Here is a 17,226-nt window from a genome sequence, read left to right as displayed (position 1 = left end):
TTTCCAACCTGTCCCACATGTGGTGGTCGTGCCAAGTATTCCAGCTCCTCCGTATGTTCTTTAGGTTTGTAGCCACAGTGCAGAAATACTAGTAGGAGTAGGATAATAATGGCGGGTATTTTTCTCATCCAGTAATAACAGTATATTCTTACTGTTACAGTACTGTTACTGTGAACAGTGCAATCTCAGAATAGGCTGCTTCAAGAGGAGCAGCTCCCTTACCTCCAGGGACCAAATCAAGCCAGCTCCCTCCAGCTGTCCTCCTACATCAGACTCCCGAGCTCCCAAGGAGCAGTCGAAGCCCACCTGAGAGCTCTGTGTTGGCTCTGCGCTCTCTCCGACATCCAGCTTTCTCCTGGGGAAGGACCCTGGATCACTAACTAAACCCAACCCGCCACTTCTGAGAGTGGCAGAGGGGAGCTGGGGTCACGGGCGGCCAGAGAGGGCTGCAGCCTCACTCTGGAGAGACTGGGGGCCTTTATCTGTCCTTGGCTCTCTGGGTAGCTTGGGGTTCTCCTGGGTGGAACAGACACTGATGAAGCTGCAGCTGATGATGTCGTAGCAGGTGGGCAGAAAGGGCCCATAAAGGCCTTTATCTTCCCACCCAAACCCTGTCAATCCCCCTGACTTTCCTTCCTGTCTCACAGGCCCGTAACCTTGGCGTTCTCAACTCATCTTTATCATTCAACCCACACATTCAGTCTGTCACTAAACCGTGTGACAACCTTCACATAAAATCCTGTGACAGCCCTCACATAACTAAATCCACCCTTTCCTCTCTAACCAAACTGCTACCGTGTTAAATCAAATACTTATCCTATCCCACCTTGCTTACTACATCAGCCTCCTTGCTTACCTCCCTGCCTCCTCTCTCTCTCCCCAGTCTAGTTCATACTTCTACAGAAATATTCAGTCCTTGTGTTCCCCCACTCCTTAAGAACCTCCAGTGGTTGCCAGTCCACCTCCACATCAAATAGAAACTCCTTACCTTAAGCTTTAAAGCACTCAATCACCTTGCTTCCACCTACCTTAGCTCATTGCTTTCCTACTACAATCCAGCCTGCACATTTTCACTCCTGTGCCAACCTACTCATTGTACCCTTGATTTTTCTCTACCAACATCTCACTCACATCCTGCTATTGACCTGGAATGCCCTCCCTCTTCATAATCAACTTCCAAACCTTATTAAAAGTGCTTGTCTTCTTCATGTACATATCTGTAATTTATTTATATTAATGTCTCTCTCCCCCTCTAGACTGTAAGCTCGCTGTGGGCAGGGTACATGTCTCCCAACTCTGTTATACTGTACTCTCCCGAGCATCAGCTGCACACAGTAAGCGATCAATAAATATGATTGATAAAGGGCTGTCACCATGTTTGTTTTATTGTTTGTTTTTGGTTATTTGTTAAGGACTTACTATGTACCAGGCACTGTACTAAGCATTGAGATACATGATAATCAGGTTGGACATCGTCCATGTCCCACATGAGGGCCACAGTCTTAATCTCCATTTTACAGATGAGGTCACTGAGGCACAGAGAACTGAAGGGACTTGCTCAAGGTCACACAGCAGCCAAGTGGCAGAGCCGGATTTAGAACCCAAGTCCTTCTGACTCCCAGGCCTATGCTCTACCCAATAGACCACACTGCTTCCCACCGACTCTGCTAATGGGAGTGATGGACCAGCCTCAGGTTTGGTCTTAGCGCCAGTGGTTTGCGCAGCACTGCGTGCCCTCTCCTGCTCCCTCACAGCTGCCCGTCGGGTCTCTGCAAGAGGGATGTAGAGCAATGAGGGAGTGGGCGGACAGGGGTGCAGCCAAGATGCCAAGAGTCAGCAGACCTCCATTTCCTAATCTGTTTGTGGTTTTGCTGCAGGTCTTCCTGAACAGTACTATAGCCTCACCTGGTTCCTCAGTCCGATCCTGGGCCTCATCTTCACCCCCCTCATCGGCTCTGCCAGCGACCGCTGCACCCTCAGCTGGGGCCGCCGGCGGCCTTTCATTCTTGCCCTGTGCATTGGAGTCCTCTTTGGAGTTGCCCTCTTCTTAAATGGCTCAGCCATAGGTAAGGAGAGCTCGTTTCCCAGACCTACTGCTTCCCCCCAAAACGTTCACCTATGAAAATCAATCAGTGACATTTATTTGGTGCTTTCTGTGTGCAGAGCACTGTACTAAACATGAAGGAGAATACACTCCAATGGAGTTGGTAAATATGTTCCCTGCCCACAACAAGCTTAGAGTCTAGAGTGTAAAATGACCTGATAGGCAGCGGGACCTGGCTCTCTCGATGGTCAGTTGGCAGGCTGTGGTGATTAGGCTTCTCGCTTTCCTCAGACATCAAGTGTGGAGCTGAGCTCCGGAGACTGGGCACAGCCTGTTCCTGGGTCCAGGGCTGCGTGGGCTATTAATAAATGGTTACTAGCATAATATTGGCATGCTGGGCCACGCATGCAGTCAGGCCTGGACATGGGAACCTCGGAGGAACCTGTTCACAGGGAAATGTTTCCTGTTGTGATGGTTTTCTTTTTCATGCATATCTAGCAACACATCCTGTTTCCAGCATTATTGAAAAATTATCTTTTTTTTCCTTTTCTGAGACTTTGTAAGGAAAAAGTCAAAAGCTCAGTGTAATATTTGCTTTTATCTGAAGCAACAGTTTGAGGGGAGATAAATTTTGCCCTGGAGCCTCCATGAAAGCATTAAAAAGTGAGCTGCCTCTGACGACCCCTGCCTGCCTCTTACAGCGTGGTTTAGCTTCGGACCTTCATCTCTCGGACCTAGCATTCCCGCTATGCCCAGGTTGAGCCCCAAACCACAGTGCATCACCCATCATCTCCACGGGAGCCCGCGGTCAGGGGAGGGTGGTTTGAGAACACTGGCAACAGCTCAGGGCTTCTGTCACACTGTGAAATTCCAGAAGGTTGCGGAAGAGGAGAGTCGTATGCTTATTTCACTTCAAGCCTCAGCCAACTTGAATCATTGCAATTGTTTCCCGGTCTTTTCTCTGACACACAGGTGGGTATTTAGCAGCTCACAGGGAACCAATTGGTACTGCTGCTGACCATCTCTTTCTTGTACAGTGAATGCAGTGCTAAGCAAGGGCTGCCAAAAGGTTTTCCATTGGATCCTGAAATCTATTCCTGCAGAACCCCATTGTGGTGTAACAAAGCACGACAAAAAAATAATCTGCTGCCCATTTACTTTTTTTTTTTTTTTTTTGAGCAAGGGAGCCCAGTAATGCTGCACTGGATTGTCTGTGGTGGCAATCCAAGTGTCCGGTTCAGCCTCTCCTCAGACTTCTCTCCTGCCCTACCTGAGTTGCCAGATGGATTTAATTTGAGAGAAATCACTACATCAAAATAAAACTGCCTCAGCCTAGTAGCAATAGTATTAAGAAATAGGAAGGCCTCAGGCAAGTGGTCAGCAGTTTGATTTCTGTCATTTTGTCAAACACACAGGTCAGTGACCTATTAACTTAGTATGAGGGTAGTAACCGTTTTGCACTTCGGGCAGGTGTATCACAAAGGCACATTTTGCACAAGCGAAATGATCCATTTTTTATGCTTGGGGGAAAAAATATTTTTTCCTTGGGTCTTAATAGTTGGCTCCCCTTTGTCACGGCTTGCAAGTAACCAGGAGTCCTTGCCAGAGGGTTAGTACAAAAACTCGTAGTGGCCATTGCCACTAGGGTTTTCCCCACCTTTCTCCCTCGCTTGCCGCTGACACCCTTCTTTCTGGGTGCATGCAGGCTTAACTCCTTGAGTCCAAATCAGCTGCTTTATGTTGCCATTGGGAATAAAGGGAAGCTGTTCTTGTGGCAATGTGGGTTCTCTCTTTGGTAAAAGGCTGGAATTCCAGGGCTGGTGGATCTCTAACCCGGTAGCCTAAGGTCATCCGATGTAAAGGGGGAATCCACCCTCTTCGGTTCGGGCCGCGGCATTGGCGGGACATCCCAGCCCAAGATTGGAGGGTCACTCACCAAACAGGCCCAACCGGAAACCTGCCCCTGGAGAGATGTGACTTGATCAATCCCATCCTCTTGTGTGACTGATGTTGGGGAGCACCTCTTCTGCTCAGCTGTGCTGGCAGGTTTTTTAGAAGGAAGGGTTTGGGTCAGTGTGAGGTTTTCATGCTTTTTTTCCATGTGGAAGAGACTCTATCAAGTTTGAGTAAGTGAAAAATGCAAATGACAGAAAAACCATTAGGAAAAACATTAGCTTGGTAACTGAAAAAAGAAATGCCTTCTGTCTCCACTCCTCAAGAAACATGCCAAAGAATGCAAATTACCTTTCTGTTTACAAAGGGATTGTTCCAATGAGTGTTTTCTTGGCCAACTTCCTCTGAGAAAGATTAACTTTACATTTGGTAGCTTATTCTCCCAGTCAACCAAGACTTTATTGTTTTTTTGATTTCTCCTGGAATTGTCCTTGTTCAGGCCTAGCCATCGGTGATGTCCCCAGTAAACAGCCAATCGGGATCGTCCTCACGGTGCTGGGCGTGGTGGTGTTGGATTTCTGTGCAGATGCCACGGAAGGGCCGATCCGAGCCTACTTACTGGACGTGGTGGACAGTGAGGAGCAAGACATGGCGCTCAATATCCACGCCTTTTCAGCAGGTACAAAGTTGGCAGGTCTTATAGCTCGGCATTGACCCGACACGAGAGGAAGGTGGTGCCGGTGCCAGGGCTGCGATGGCAGAGAAGGGCAAGTTGCCTTCCTGTCCTTGCTCTGATTCAGTCAGGGACCCCACTTCACTTCCTGACTGGCTTGTTTTTTGGACAGATAGTAAAGAAAGTGGATGATAACCTCATCAGGGGTGAGAAGGATGGATTGAGGACATACGTTTTACTCCATAAAAGCTAAGGAACAGTTCTCTTTGTCCCCATTACCTAGTCTCAAATTAAGGTGTTTTTTTTATATATTTTTTTTTAATTTCTGTCCCCCGCCCCCTCCCTGGAAGACTAGGACTTAGCCTGCACCTCAGTTTTCATCACCTGCTTCCCGCACTGTTTTCTCAGAGGACTTTGGGGGACGTAGAACAATGCAGAGAAAGTGCCAGTTCAGGCTCTGGGCTAATGCCAGATGATTCAATCCAACCAGAATGTGTGCTCAGGGAAAGCATCGTAGACCCTGGGACCGCCTGCCTGGTGCCCCCGCTGAGCTCTTCTGCTTGGTGCACTGGAAGAGATCCAGAGGCCAAAGCAAAAACAGTGCCGGTCTATGGGACCTGCAGAGGTGGCCACGGGCAACTGTGTGTCTGTGTACATGCATATGGTGCAGTCAGTCCCAAGGGGCCCCCCAATGGCCACTTGAACCCCTCATCACCATCGGGGGCATTGTCTCCTATTCCGGATGACTCTCGCATTGGCGGGAGGAAGTGAAAGAGGGCCCTTGCCAGGATGCCTCTGGTGGGTTCCAGGAATTCAAACCCATGACCAACTGGTGGGGTCATCTGAACCACTGATTACACTGCAGTAAGTGCTCAGTATATACCGCTAATGCTCGATTGATTGCATATGCCACGCATATAACTGTAAGACACCCAACTCTGGGTCATGATCACCAGCCGTACCTGCCTCTGCATCAGAAAGGATCCACCCTCTTATAGCCCTGCCCTCGGGACAGAGTACTTCTCTCCACCCTCCCCTCCCCTCCCCCAATAGGACTGGCTGCTCCTGGCTGATGTGGCCGAAGCCCAGAGCCCGGAGCCCGGCGGGCTGGTAAATGGCCAACTCTGAGCCCCTCAAAGGAAGCCGCTCAGTGGAGTCTCCCCTAGGGATTTGGCTCAGATTGCTGCCCGGCATCCCCGAGAGCTGGAAACCGGCCCCACCCTACCCCACCCTGCCCCACCCAGGCTGGAGACTGAACGCACACTTGAAAATAAGCAAGGGGAAGAACTCGCAGGTGTTGGCTCCAAGCGGCGATTTCGTTCCTGATTTGAGACAGGCCAACTTGTTTAGCACATCTCTCCCAAATTTGAATTCCTTCTGCCCCGAGGAAGGATCCTTTTTCATCTAATATGCAAATTAATGAATCAGTGATATTTATTGAGTGAGTACTTAGTGTGTGCAGAGCACTGAACTAAGCACTTGGGAGAGTACAGTACATGGAATTGATGTTTCTCCGTCTTCCTCTCTCCTTCCCTTTCCCTTTCTCTCTTCTCCCTTTATCTCTGTCCTGATCTCCCTTCCTTCCTCTCCCTTCCCCTTTCTCTCCCCTTCTCTCCCTCAGTCCCCCCACCCCCACCCCCCTCCCTCCTCTCGCTCACTTCTTCTCTTCCTAACCTAAGCTTCTCCTTCCATTTTTCCCTGTTGTTGATTTCCCCTATTGGGGTAGATAGGTAGGGCACCCTTGTGTTTAGAGCCTGCGGGTAGTAGACAGATTGGCATTGAAAGATTATAGCATAATGACAGAGTGCCTCAATCACCAGATTAAGCAAACATGTCCAGCTAACTCTGGCCCAGATCGATGAATTCCCTCAACTCTTCTTTGACCTATGCCTCTTAGGGAGGGGTGCTTGATGCAAGGAGTTCTGTACAAGGTGGGAGCATGGGTCCTATTTCTTGCTAAAGAAGGAAGGACTTGATTTTAGCTATGGTTTGGCCATTTCCCACCGACCAGCTGATTGGGAAATGAGCCGTGTTAGCCCAGATCCAAAAATACGTTGATCTGCTTTCTCTCTCCCTCCTCTCATTCCCTCCCCTCTCTGAAAATTTGCTCCATGGAATACTGTCAATATTTCCATTGCGGAACTGTGAGAGGTGACATGGTTCTCTGTGTCTGAATAGCAAAAGCTATCAAGGCACACCTGGTTAACTACTGGATCCTTTTTCATCTAATATGCAAATTAATGAATCAGTGATATTTATTGAGTGAGTACTTAGTGTGTGCAGAGCACTGAACTAAGCACTTGGGAGAGTACAGTACATGGAATTGATGTTTCTCTGTCTTCCTCTCTCCTTCCCTTTCCCTTTCTCTCTTCTCCCTTTATCTCTGTCCTGATCTCCCTTCCTTCCTCTCCCTTCCCCTTTCTCTCCCCTTCTCTCCCTCAGTCCCCCCACCCCCACCCCCCTCCCTCCTCTCGCTCACTTCTTCTCTTCCTAACCTAAGCTTCTCCTTCCATTTTTCCCTCCCTCTGTTCCTCCTTGTCTTTTCTCTCCTTGGTCTCCTCCTCCACTTCCTCCTTCTCCTCTTCTTTTTCCTCTGCTTCCCTCCAGACCTGTCCTCTGCCCCGGTCATCCTCCACCATCTTCCCCGGAACCGTGTTTCGACCAGAAGCCAGGTTAGAAAGTTCTCTGGGCTTAAAGGAGGTGTCTCTGTTCATCTCCCTGTCCCAGGTCTCGGAGGAGCGATCGGCTACGTGTTGGGCGGGTTGGATTGGACCCAGACCTTCTTGGGCCGCCTGTTTAAAACCCAAAACCAAGTCCTGTTCTTCTTTGCGGCCATCATCTTCACGGTGTCCGTGGTCCTCCACCTGTTTAGCATCGAGGAGGAGCAGTACAGCCCCCAGCAAGACCGGCTGGAGGAAGAGGCCGACACCGTCTCGAGTGTCAAGTTCAGCGGCAGCTTGCCTCCGGTCAACCGTCTACACGTCATTGATGAGGAGGAACCCTACGGGGCGGTGGTGTTCCCGGAGGAGGCGCAATCTGAACATGACCTGAGCCTGGACTTCCTGGATGTGGACATCGTGAGGAGCAAGAGCGATTCGGTCTTGCATGTACCAGATGCCACCCTGGAAATGGAGTCGGAGCTGCTCTTCCTGCACGACATCGAGCCCTCCATCTTCCAGGACCCATCGTCGGACCCCAACACTCCCCGCAGCACCAGCCAGGAGCTCCTCAAATCCAAGCTGAACCGCCTGTCAACTTTCCTGCGGGAGAACGACAGGGAGGACGAGATGCTGCTGGACAATCATGTGAGCCAAACCAAAGTCCCCAACAGCAGCGACTCCCCGCCGCGGGATCTCAACGGCCACCCGCGGCTCGGAGTGAAGCCGTCGAGCACATCCAATTCTATGCGGAGGCGGCGGCACATGTTCTACCGCCAGGCCTCCTACACCTTCTCCTACTATGGCAAGATCGGCTCCCACCGGTACCGCTTCCGGCGGGCCAATGCCGTCGTGCTGATCAAGTCCTCGCGCAGCATGAATGACATCTACGACATCCAGAAGAGGCAGCGGCAGAGGCAGCGGCAGAGGAACCGCAGCGGGGCCACCAACTCCAGTGGGGACACAGAGAGCGAGGAGGGGGAGACGGAGACTACCGTCCGGCTCCTGTGGCTTTCCATGCTGAAGATGCCCAAGGAGCTGCTGCGCCTCTGCCTCTGCCACCTCCTCACCTGGTTCTCCGTCATCGCCGAGGCTGTCTTTTATACTGATTTCATGGGTCAGGTCATCTTCGAAGGTGATCCCAAGGTGAGCACGCCGCTTGCCATCTCCCGCCCCCCTGCCCGGGTCCCCCCGGTGGCGCGGCCCTCAACGCCCCTGTTTGTCTTCTGCCTAGGCCCCTTCCAACTCCACCGCCTGGTATGCTTACAACGCTGGCGTGAAGATGGGCTGCTGGGGCCTTGTCATCTATGCGGCCACCGCTGCCATCTGCTCAGGTAAGTGCATGCCGGGGGCCCCGGGGACTGTGTAGCAACGTGTCGCAACCTGGTTCCCTGGTGGGCAGTCTGGGCAGAAGGGCTAGGGCTAGGCCAGAGGGCTGAGGGGAGAGGTTGGGCCTCGAACCGGCCCTGGGACATCTCCCCAGCCACCGGACCTGTCCCATACCCTAATGGGCTTGCTGGGACTGTCGCGGGTGGTGGGCCGAGAGGCTGTTCGTTCCCTTCATGGGACTTCGTGGGACTCTCAGACACCCCCCTGAGTTGACTGGCTTCCTCCAACCTCATCCCCTCCTCCTACCTTGGGGATAGGAGCTCGGGACTCTCGCTTGCTGGACCCCACACTCCAAGGTCCCCCTTGGAGAATCTGCCCAAATTTGTGGCTTCAAAGCACCTGGCAGCATCCCCTGGGGCTTAAGACTCTCGGAGGGGTAGACACCCTTGAGAAAATCTGGAAGCTCTTCTGGAGATTTCAGAGGTGTCGATTTGTGGGACCCGAGGGCGAGTTTCTGTGGCACTGGATCCGGAATGACCCACTGCTAGCCCCTGGCCAGCACAGCCCTGTGGTGCTGTTATGTCAAGTGACTAGAGAGATCTGGGGTCACGACCCAGAGGGTGGGGTTAGGAGGGTCCTGCTTTGCTGCTGCACTCCCACCATACGTGAGTGGATCTTGGAATTAAGATTCTGAGTCTGAACAAAGCCAGTCCCTTTGGGAAGGCTGCATATTGTCCTTCCGGCCCCGTGGGCCCACCTCAACTAGCAGTCGGGAGAGAAAGGGAGCCGGGGTGTCTTAGAGGATGTGTTGACCAATGGTTAAAGTGGCTCATGCCATTCCGTCCAGCCCTGCTCCAGAAGTACTTGGACAACTACGACCTTAGCATCCGGGTCATCTACATCCTCGGCACCCTGGGCTTTTCCGTCGGAACGGCCGTGATGGCCGCGTTTGCCAACGTGTACGTGGCCATGGTCACGATCAGCACCATGGGCATCGTCTCCATGAGCATCTCTTACTGCCCCTATGCCCTTCTGGGACAATACCATGACATCAAGCAGGTATGTGTGTGGCATCCACCCCCCAAGCCAGGTAGCACTGTCCAGCGGACAGACGGCTCCCGTTGCTGGATTCGTCCCCAGATTCCTGCTTGAGTTTGAGGAATAAGCTTCTTCTATCATTTCCTTTGGTTTTATCTGGGGGAGGGGGGGTTCTTTAGTTGTTGTCGGGACCGGTGGGCCACCAGAGACAGTACCCTGACCCACGGAGCCTCCACCCCCATGGACTTGTTCTCAAGTTGGCTGCCTTAGACCTGCAGACCACAGACTGAGCAACAGCAAAGACCCCACCGAAAGGAAAGTTTGGAGCCTGGAGGGGCTGGGGGGACAGAGATTGTATAGAGCAGGATTCTGAGGGAGTTGGGCAGGAGGTGGAAGTCTCATCCTAAGGCCCAACCTGGGGGCGAGAGACAGGACGCTTGCCTGTACAAGTGCCACCTTCACTACCACACTAGTCATACCATTCCCCCTCTACCTACCCCATGCCCAGGGGGCTCAGCAGTGCCCCTTTGATAGCCAGGAACAGCCAGGGCACAGATGTCCAAGCCCCATTCCTCCCCGATGCAGGGCCGTCCGTCACTCCTCAATGTGGCAGACCTTCTGACCAAGGCCATATCCAGGTGCCCGGCTCAGCCCTCATTCCCATTTTGCTTCACTGTCCCTAGTCTTCAGGGGGCGGGGGTCAGAGTCGGGGGGTTGGTTCTCATCTGGAAACTGAAGACCCTACCCTCCTGCTTCCTGAGGGTGCAGCTCCGCAGCAAAGAAAATCGGCCTCTTTCCTTGCAAGATGGCCACCGGAGGCGGGTTGCTCCCAGAGTCCTTAAGCTGACACCAGGAAACCATCCCACCCGATGTCCCACCTCGGCCTGTAGGGTCCCCTGTTGTCCTCCTCACAGGCGAATCTGTGTTGTTTTCTTTTCCAGTACGTTCACCACAGCCCCGGAAACTCAAAGCGAGGGTTTGGCATAGACTGTGCCATCCTCTCCTGCCAGGTTTACATTTCCCAGATCTTGGTGGCGTCAGCGCTTGGCGGAGTGGTGGACGTGGTGGGCTCCGTGCGGGTCATTCCAGTGGTGGCTTCAGTGGGTTCGTTCCTGGGCTTCCTAACGGCCACCTTCTTGGTCATTTACCCTGATCTGTCCGAGGACTCCAAGGAAGAACAGAGAGGCCTGGCTCCTCCCCAGGTGGCGGAGGGCAGCGGGGTCAGCACGGGGGAGCCCGCAGCGCCGGGGCCATGTCAGAAAGAGGCTCCCCCGGCCGAGGCAGAGAGCGAGTCGGCCGTGTGAGCCTGCCGCCCCCCCGCTGGCCCGCCCATCCACCCGTCTTGACCCACATTCCAGCGGGAAGCAGGCCAGAAGGGACACAGTGTTGGGAGGGGAATGTTTCCGAACCTCCGGTAGTTAGCGTCACTTGAATCACAGCAAAACCGAGATCTCATGTAAATGTCGTTGAAATTCAATAACCCTCGGCAGCTTAGAACCGACAGTGTGATGAGTGTGATTCTAATCGCGTCCTCCACGTTGAAAAATCGTCATTGTTTCTGTACACCATTTGTTCATGAAGAAAGAGCCCCTTAGAATTCAACTTCAGGTACATTGTTCTGCATGTTTTTTCATTGTGACCAAACAGATTGACAGGTGTAGACAATGAGCAACTTAGATTAAGAACTATTTTCCAGTTTTGTTGGTTGAACAAAAAGCTGTCTTCGCGGTTGCTGCTACCCCACCTTGTGTGCGCCCTTCGGATAATGCCGGCATCATCGGTGGCTCCGGTAGAGACTCCCCTCGGACAAAGCTTCTGTAGATCCGAGCAGACTGTCAGCTACAGGTCATTTAAAATGTGTTTGGGTTTCACCCTAGTTTGGTGGAGCAATTGTTAGATAACGTTTTTCTTTGGAAATTCTTTAGGACAGAAATACCAAACTGTGACATCCAGGAAGACTAGTTCTCAGTTGTCTTCTCCAAGCTATCTGAGCCGGTGTTCCTGCACCTTCCCGGAAGGGAGCAGCTCAGAGGTAGCCCCAGAGAGGTATGAGAGCCGGCTGGGCGGCTTTCTGATCCTGAGACGCTTAATGAATGAGAACAGTTAGGTGTATATGCTGCCCACCTTTGGAGTGGTTTCCTGTACACACTCTGCTACTCCCCCCAACAGCTTCACACTCTCTCCAGGCACCCAGTCGGAGCCGTTTCCAGTACACGCTGCAGGCGCGCCTTCAGAGTATACCACCATAAGACTGTTAACTAAAGACTTTTAAGAGCTGGAGAGCTTGCTGGTGGGGGAGGAGGGGATGCTGTTTGTGGATTTCTCCACGGCAGCTCCCCTCTGCCCCCACCCCCAGTATCTAATCCTGATGATCTCTATCTGAAGCTCTCGCCCCAGGGGGAGTCGCTTTCGGGTGGTGGAAAAGGGGTGGGGCTTCCCCCTAGTAAGGGAAGAAGACCACTGCGGGGGGCGGTTCGTTGTGTTTGCTTCACATTGCACTTTTTCTCAAGCCTTTGGACTGGAGCTGTCCGCCTCGCCGAGTTAACGGTCCAGAGTTACTATGACAAATCCTGAAACAAAGGCCTACCTCTGGAGCTGGAACCTAGAACTAGCCCACTCCTAGGAGAGTCTGTCCCCGGAGTGGCCCAGGCCTGGAAAAACAATCACAGAGCAGAGTTTCCTGTGCGGGGCTGGGGTGCCTACCCAACTTTCAGACTTCCTCTACCCGTTCATCCCTGGAGGAGTCCTGCACCTGGACAAGTCAATCCATACAAAGAAGCTTCTCTCCAGAATCGCTGCACTGGGGTTTGGGAGGCGTGCACCTCTCCAACTCTGGGGTCTCCGTGCAGGCAAGATGCCGAGTCTGAGATGGCGGAAGAGGAGGACAGCAAGAAGCCCAAGTGGCCAGAGGCTCTGGTGTTCAAAGCCACAATTGCTGCATTAGAGGAGTTCATGGGCTTCCTCTTGGGAATGGCCATTCTCCGCTTCCCAATATTCAGGGACAGGAGAGGCTGCTGTAGGTTATTAAATGGACACATTTTCAAATGATGGAAATTCTGGTGCGTCAGAGTCTTGATTTTAAAATAAAGTACTTTCAAGTGCATGTGAATCATGCTGCAATATGAGCGTTCAAAAGCAAAAACCTAGATTTCAAAGAGAAGCTAAGCTGTTTTTAAAATAGATTACTTGAATTTTCAGTATACTTAAAAGAATACTTTTAATGAACTGAACTAACGTGCTGTCTTGCCAGGGTCTGGGGAAGTCACTGTTGGCCTCCTTGGTTTTTTCCAGTAGCTGTTTTGTTCTACAGGCACTGCGCACCAGCTGTCTGAAGTGCTGGCATTTCGTAGCCACAAAAACACAGAGTTGCACAAGACTCTTTCAAGCCTCAGAACTTATTCCTCGATCTCTCAGTTTCTTTCTCCCTTTCTCTCTCTGCCTCTCTGTCACCCTCTCACTCTCTTTAAGGTGGGATTTTTTTCGGGGGGAAGAGGGACGGTGAATTTTGTGCTCGACAGGAAAATCATACTACTGAAAACCTTTAAGACCTTACTGCAGAAATGCAGTTGTGTGAAATAGATTAATTGAACACTTTGAGTGAGTTGTACCACCCATCTATGATGTGTGAATCATTTTGGCTGTTTTTGCGCATGGGAGGGATACAGTACCAATTTTTCTCACCGAGAAACTCCAGGGACCCCAACCCTCTGCCCCTACCTGGACTCGCTTCAATGGCTTTCACCTTCCTGTGGGCAAGAACGACCCGGGGCCGGGGGCGCCGATGGCTTTGGGTCACTTCGATGTGTGTCCCGCTGCAGCACCTTAGCAGTTGAGACAGAGAAGAGGCACTGTGCAGCAGCTGAGAAAATCGAGGAAAGAGACCACGGTTTGGGCCGGGCCCTTAAGACATTTGGATCTGTCCTGGCCAGGCCTGCACAGCCCGCCCAAGCCTCTACCGATACCAATCCGACTCCTGCAGGCGGTGGACGAGTCTGGGCCGAGTGAGCCTGGTCGATTTGTGCTGCAGTGGGAGGAGACAGGTTAGCCAAGCCCGGGGTTACCACCCGACGGGGAGATCTAGACCTTCCCCGTGACTGTCGTGTCTCTCTCTTTTTGCTTCTTTTAACTTAACTACATCCACTTTTCTGGCCTCATTAAAGTGGCTTCAGTTTAATTTCATGAGAAAAGAAAGTTAAACCTTGCTGGGCTGCCACAGCTGCCTGAGAAAAAGCTGCTCTCTTTAGGAGCCTCCACTAACGTTTTCAACTCCTGCTTCCTCAGCAAAGGTCATGACTAAAAGGGCCAGGGTCTGGACATTACTGGGCTTCTGAATTCTAGAGAAAGGTGCAAGAAAGATCAGTGGCCACTGTTTTGGGCAGCCTTCGAGCAGCTTCTAGTGAAATACCCCTCCCACCTCAGTCCCACAACTTAGCGATTCCTGGTGTGAGGGGCAAGAGACAGGCTTTTCTGCTGCCCCTACTCCTCAGCTTCAGTATCTGTCTTACAGGCTTGTGCCCTGGGTATGTGGGGAGAGAGAGATAGAGACTATGTGGAGAGAGAGAGAGAGAGAGAGAGAGAGAGAGAGATGGTTCTAGCAGTTGGGGTCGGACAGGTAAGGACGCTGTCCTTTATATTTTCTGACATAGCACCTCAGATCAGATATGTCCTGGAGCCGATTTGGGAGTTGGTGGTAATTTTTTTTCTGTTTGCTCATTATATTGTTAACTTGAAAAGCTTTATTATCGTTACTATTTTTTTAAAAAAGCAGATTTAAAGTTAATGTTATTGAACTTGTTAATGTAAGCCCTCTGCTGTGCTTGCTGGGTCAGCTGCCCCCAGCCTGATGCATTAAAATAGCAGAAAGAGAAAGTTCACTTCAGATTCATGACCAGTGGGTTGCTGCTGCTGCCAGAAAATTCCCCACCCAAGCAGAGCCCCATGCTAAGTGAGATCTCCAGCAGTGGGACGGAGCTGGGTCGGGCTCATTTCTGCTCAGATTCCATTCCCAAAGTAGTTCACGGTGGAGCTGGGCAGGTCTCCCTTCTCCTCTGCCTTTCTCAGGTGGCAGAGCAAACCCTAACCCTCCCTGAGGCCAAGGCCATCCCGAAGAAGAGGCAGCGAAGAGGCAGGCAAGTGGGGCAGGCAAGTGCAAGAAGACTGGAGCAAGTTGGAGTAGCCCTGAATTGTGTTTTCCCAGTGAAGGAAGAGAGTTGTGAATTCCCTGAGCTTTCTGTGCATCCACTGATTTAATCCTGAGTGTGGACCTGCGAATCTCCACCTTCCTCTAGGGAAGAGTGAATGGGCCATTTCCCCAGTGTGACTGCCATATGAGGCACAAGTGGGCCGCTGTCCGAAGGGGATGCTGGTGGGCAGGGCATCTGAAGTGCTGAGGCAGCAGGAGGGAGGGAGGGCAGATGGGCGGACAGGTAGCAGAGCAGTAGTGGAGATTGTGCCGGGCTTAGTCGCTCACTGTTCCTTGAAGACCCTCCTCTTTGTCCCAAATAAGAGTCTTGTTTTTGGTTGCCGCTTGGGCCTGGGGCCCTCTGGGACTCTGTCTGAAGCACTAAAGTCTCTCCCCTCCTCCTGGCCCCAAATCACGGCCTTGTGGTCGCCGCTCGGGCATGGGCCTCTCTGGTTCTCTGCCAGGAGCACTGATGCTCTCCCCTCCTTCTGGCCCCACATCACAGTCCTGTGGTCACCACTTGGGCACGGAACCCTCCAGGACTCTGCCTGGAGCACCGAAGGATTTTTTTCTCGATCTCTTTTCAGGCAGCAGAATTCTGACAGGACCAGCAAGTTCTGTTTGGTCTCACACAAGTCCGTATCCCTGTTGGCTGCCAACAGCCCTGATCACTGTCTCCCTGTTCCATGAAAGGGCTTAACGTTGGAGGGGGAAAATACCTGTTTATTCCCAATCGTCCACTGCTCCAGCACTTCCTAGAATGCCTGCAGGTGTTTGTGAGCCGGAAATACCAAATTTAATTTTTTCTGGGAATTTGGATATTTACATACCTGTCTTTCACTTAACCTCCAAGCCAAGTAGTTTGCAAATTAGATTTTAAAAAAGATCATTCCCTATAGATCCACTACCTGAATCTTACCTTTTTTTCCTTTTGTGCCTGGAAGAGGCTCTACCTGGAAATGGTTGTCCATTAGCTCTGGGCTGGGTGGGGTGGGGGGTGATGTGGCCAGCCAAGTCTCCCATCTCTCTGTTAGTTCTCCTGCCCCGTGGCGGCGGGAACGGAAGCTGCTTTTGAGATCCGCTGATGCCGTGGCACCCATGTGATTCAGCAGGGTCTGGCCCCCCTTGAGCCTGAGCCTCAAGCCCCCGCATCCCGCTCCCCATTGGAGGTGGTCTCGGGGCACCCAGCACCACTTAGCCAGGGCAAGATTTGCTGGGGTTCGGGCCAGAGGGAGGACCAGCGTTGGACAGTTCTCCCCTGACCAGGGGGCGGCCCTCGGGACTGCGGGCCCTTCCAAAGTTGGCAGCGTGACTCCTCTGGGGGTTGGGGGCATACCTGGCTCTCCATTGCCTTGGGGGACAGAAAAGCTGCATTTCGGGCATCTCATAATGAAAATATTTAGTTCCATTGTGAACTGGCCATATGACAACAACTTTTTTTTATCAACTTATTAAGTTGGGGCACTATACTAGCTCTTGCTGAGTTTAGCAATGTTATAAATGTGTGTTAAACACATAATGTTGTTAAGTTTTATGAAGAAAAGGGATTAAAGACAAGTAATGTCACAGACGAATGAATTTTGATGCGTAGATAGCATAATGTGTTTATTTCTACACTGAGCTTTGTTTAAGGTAAAGATTTGCTGCAAGACAAACTGTTTCATTGTGTTCTGCACTTTCTGTTCTGTTTGTATCATCTTTGTTTCCTTTGTGGATAGAAAAAAAATTGATTTAGAGACCCTCTCTCCCCCCCAACCACGGTGTGTCCCAATCTGTTACTTTACAGTTGGATCTGAATAAACATTTCAGTAAGAGTTTATGAACTGGACTTTTCCAAGTCATTCCCACTGTTTCGGAGTCAAGCATGAACAGAACGTAAGATGTGCGTGCATGCGCGTGCACACGCACACACACACACACACACACTGAAGTTGGCACTGAGATCCTTTCCTATCCTGACCCCTTTCAGTCTCAGATACCCCTTGCCCACCACACCCACCCCTCTACCTCCTTGTGTTGTGCATTCATGGTATGGTTTTGCTGTTTACTGAGTCTTTTTTCCGTCCATGCTCCTAGAGCTGAATGCAGGGAGTTGCAGTGTTTGTTGCATTATTCACAGCTCCTCCTTGGCAACTTAAGGAAGCTCTATTGCCCACTCAGCATGGAAATGCAATTACCAACCTAAAATGCCCCTCTCCTCAGCCACTGGATAGTGTGAAGCAACCAAGTATAAGGATATGCAATCAGACAACAGTATTTACTGAGACCTTACTGGGTGCAGAGCATTGTTCTAAGCATTTGAGTGAGTGCAATACATGGTCCTAGCCCTTAAGGAATTTTAAATCTAGTGGGAGAGGTGGACATTAAAATAAATTAGAATTAGGGGAAGCAGTAGAGTATAGGGACATAT

At 51.5% G+C, this 17,226-nt stretch overlaps 1 protein-coding gene across 1 annotated transcript in view; it reads left to right on the top strand.

Moving 5' to 3' along the window:
- SLC45A4 (solute carrier family 45 member 4) overlaps window positions 1-16,635 on the top strand; it is a 50,156-nt gene extending 33,521 nt beyond the window's left edge. Inside the window, exons 3-8 of the mRNA XM_029062127.1 lie at window positions 1,878-2,066; window positions 4,437-4,616; window positions 7,338-8,413; window positions 8,502-8,601; window positions 9,444-9,655; window positions 10,576-16,635. Of these exons, the coding sequence (XP_028917960.1) occupies window positions 1,878-2,066; window positions 4,437-4,616; window positions 7,338-8,413; window positions 8,502-8,601; window positions 9,444-9,655; window positions 10,576-10,938 (2,120 nt within the window). The 3' untranslated portion in view covers window positions 10,939-16,635. The remainder of the gene's footprint in view (window positions 1-1,877; window positions 2,067-4,436; window positions 4,617-7,337; window positions 8,414-8,501; window positions 8,602-9,443; window positions 9,656-10,575) is intronic.
- The last annotated feature ends 591 nt before the right edge of the window (window positions 16,636-17,226 follow it).

The sequence above is a fragment of the Ornithorhynchus anatinus genome, chromosome 4 (genome assembly GCF_004115215.2).
Source record: "Ornithorhynchus anatinus isolate Pmale09 chromosome 4, mOrnAna1.pri.v4, whole genome shotgun sequence".
Taxonomy (NCBI): domain Eukaryota; kingdom Metazoa; phylum Chordata; class Mammalia; order Monotremata; family Ornithorhynchidae; genus Ornithorhynchus; species Ornithorhynchus anatinus.
The sequence above is the reverse complement of the archived record's forward strand: the minus strand, read 5'-3'. Positions and strand labels throughout refer to the sequence as shown.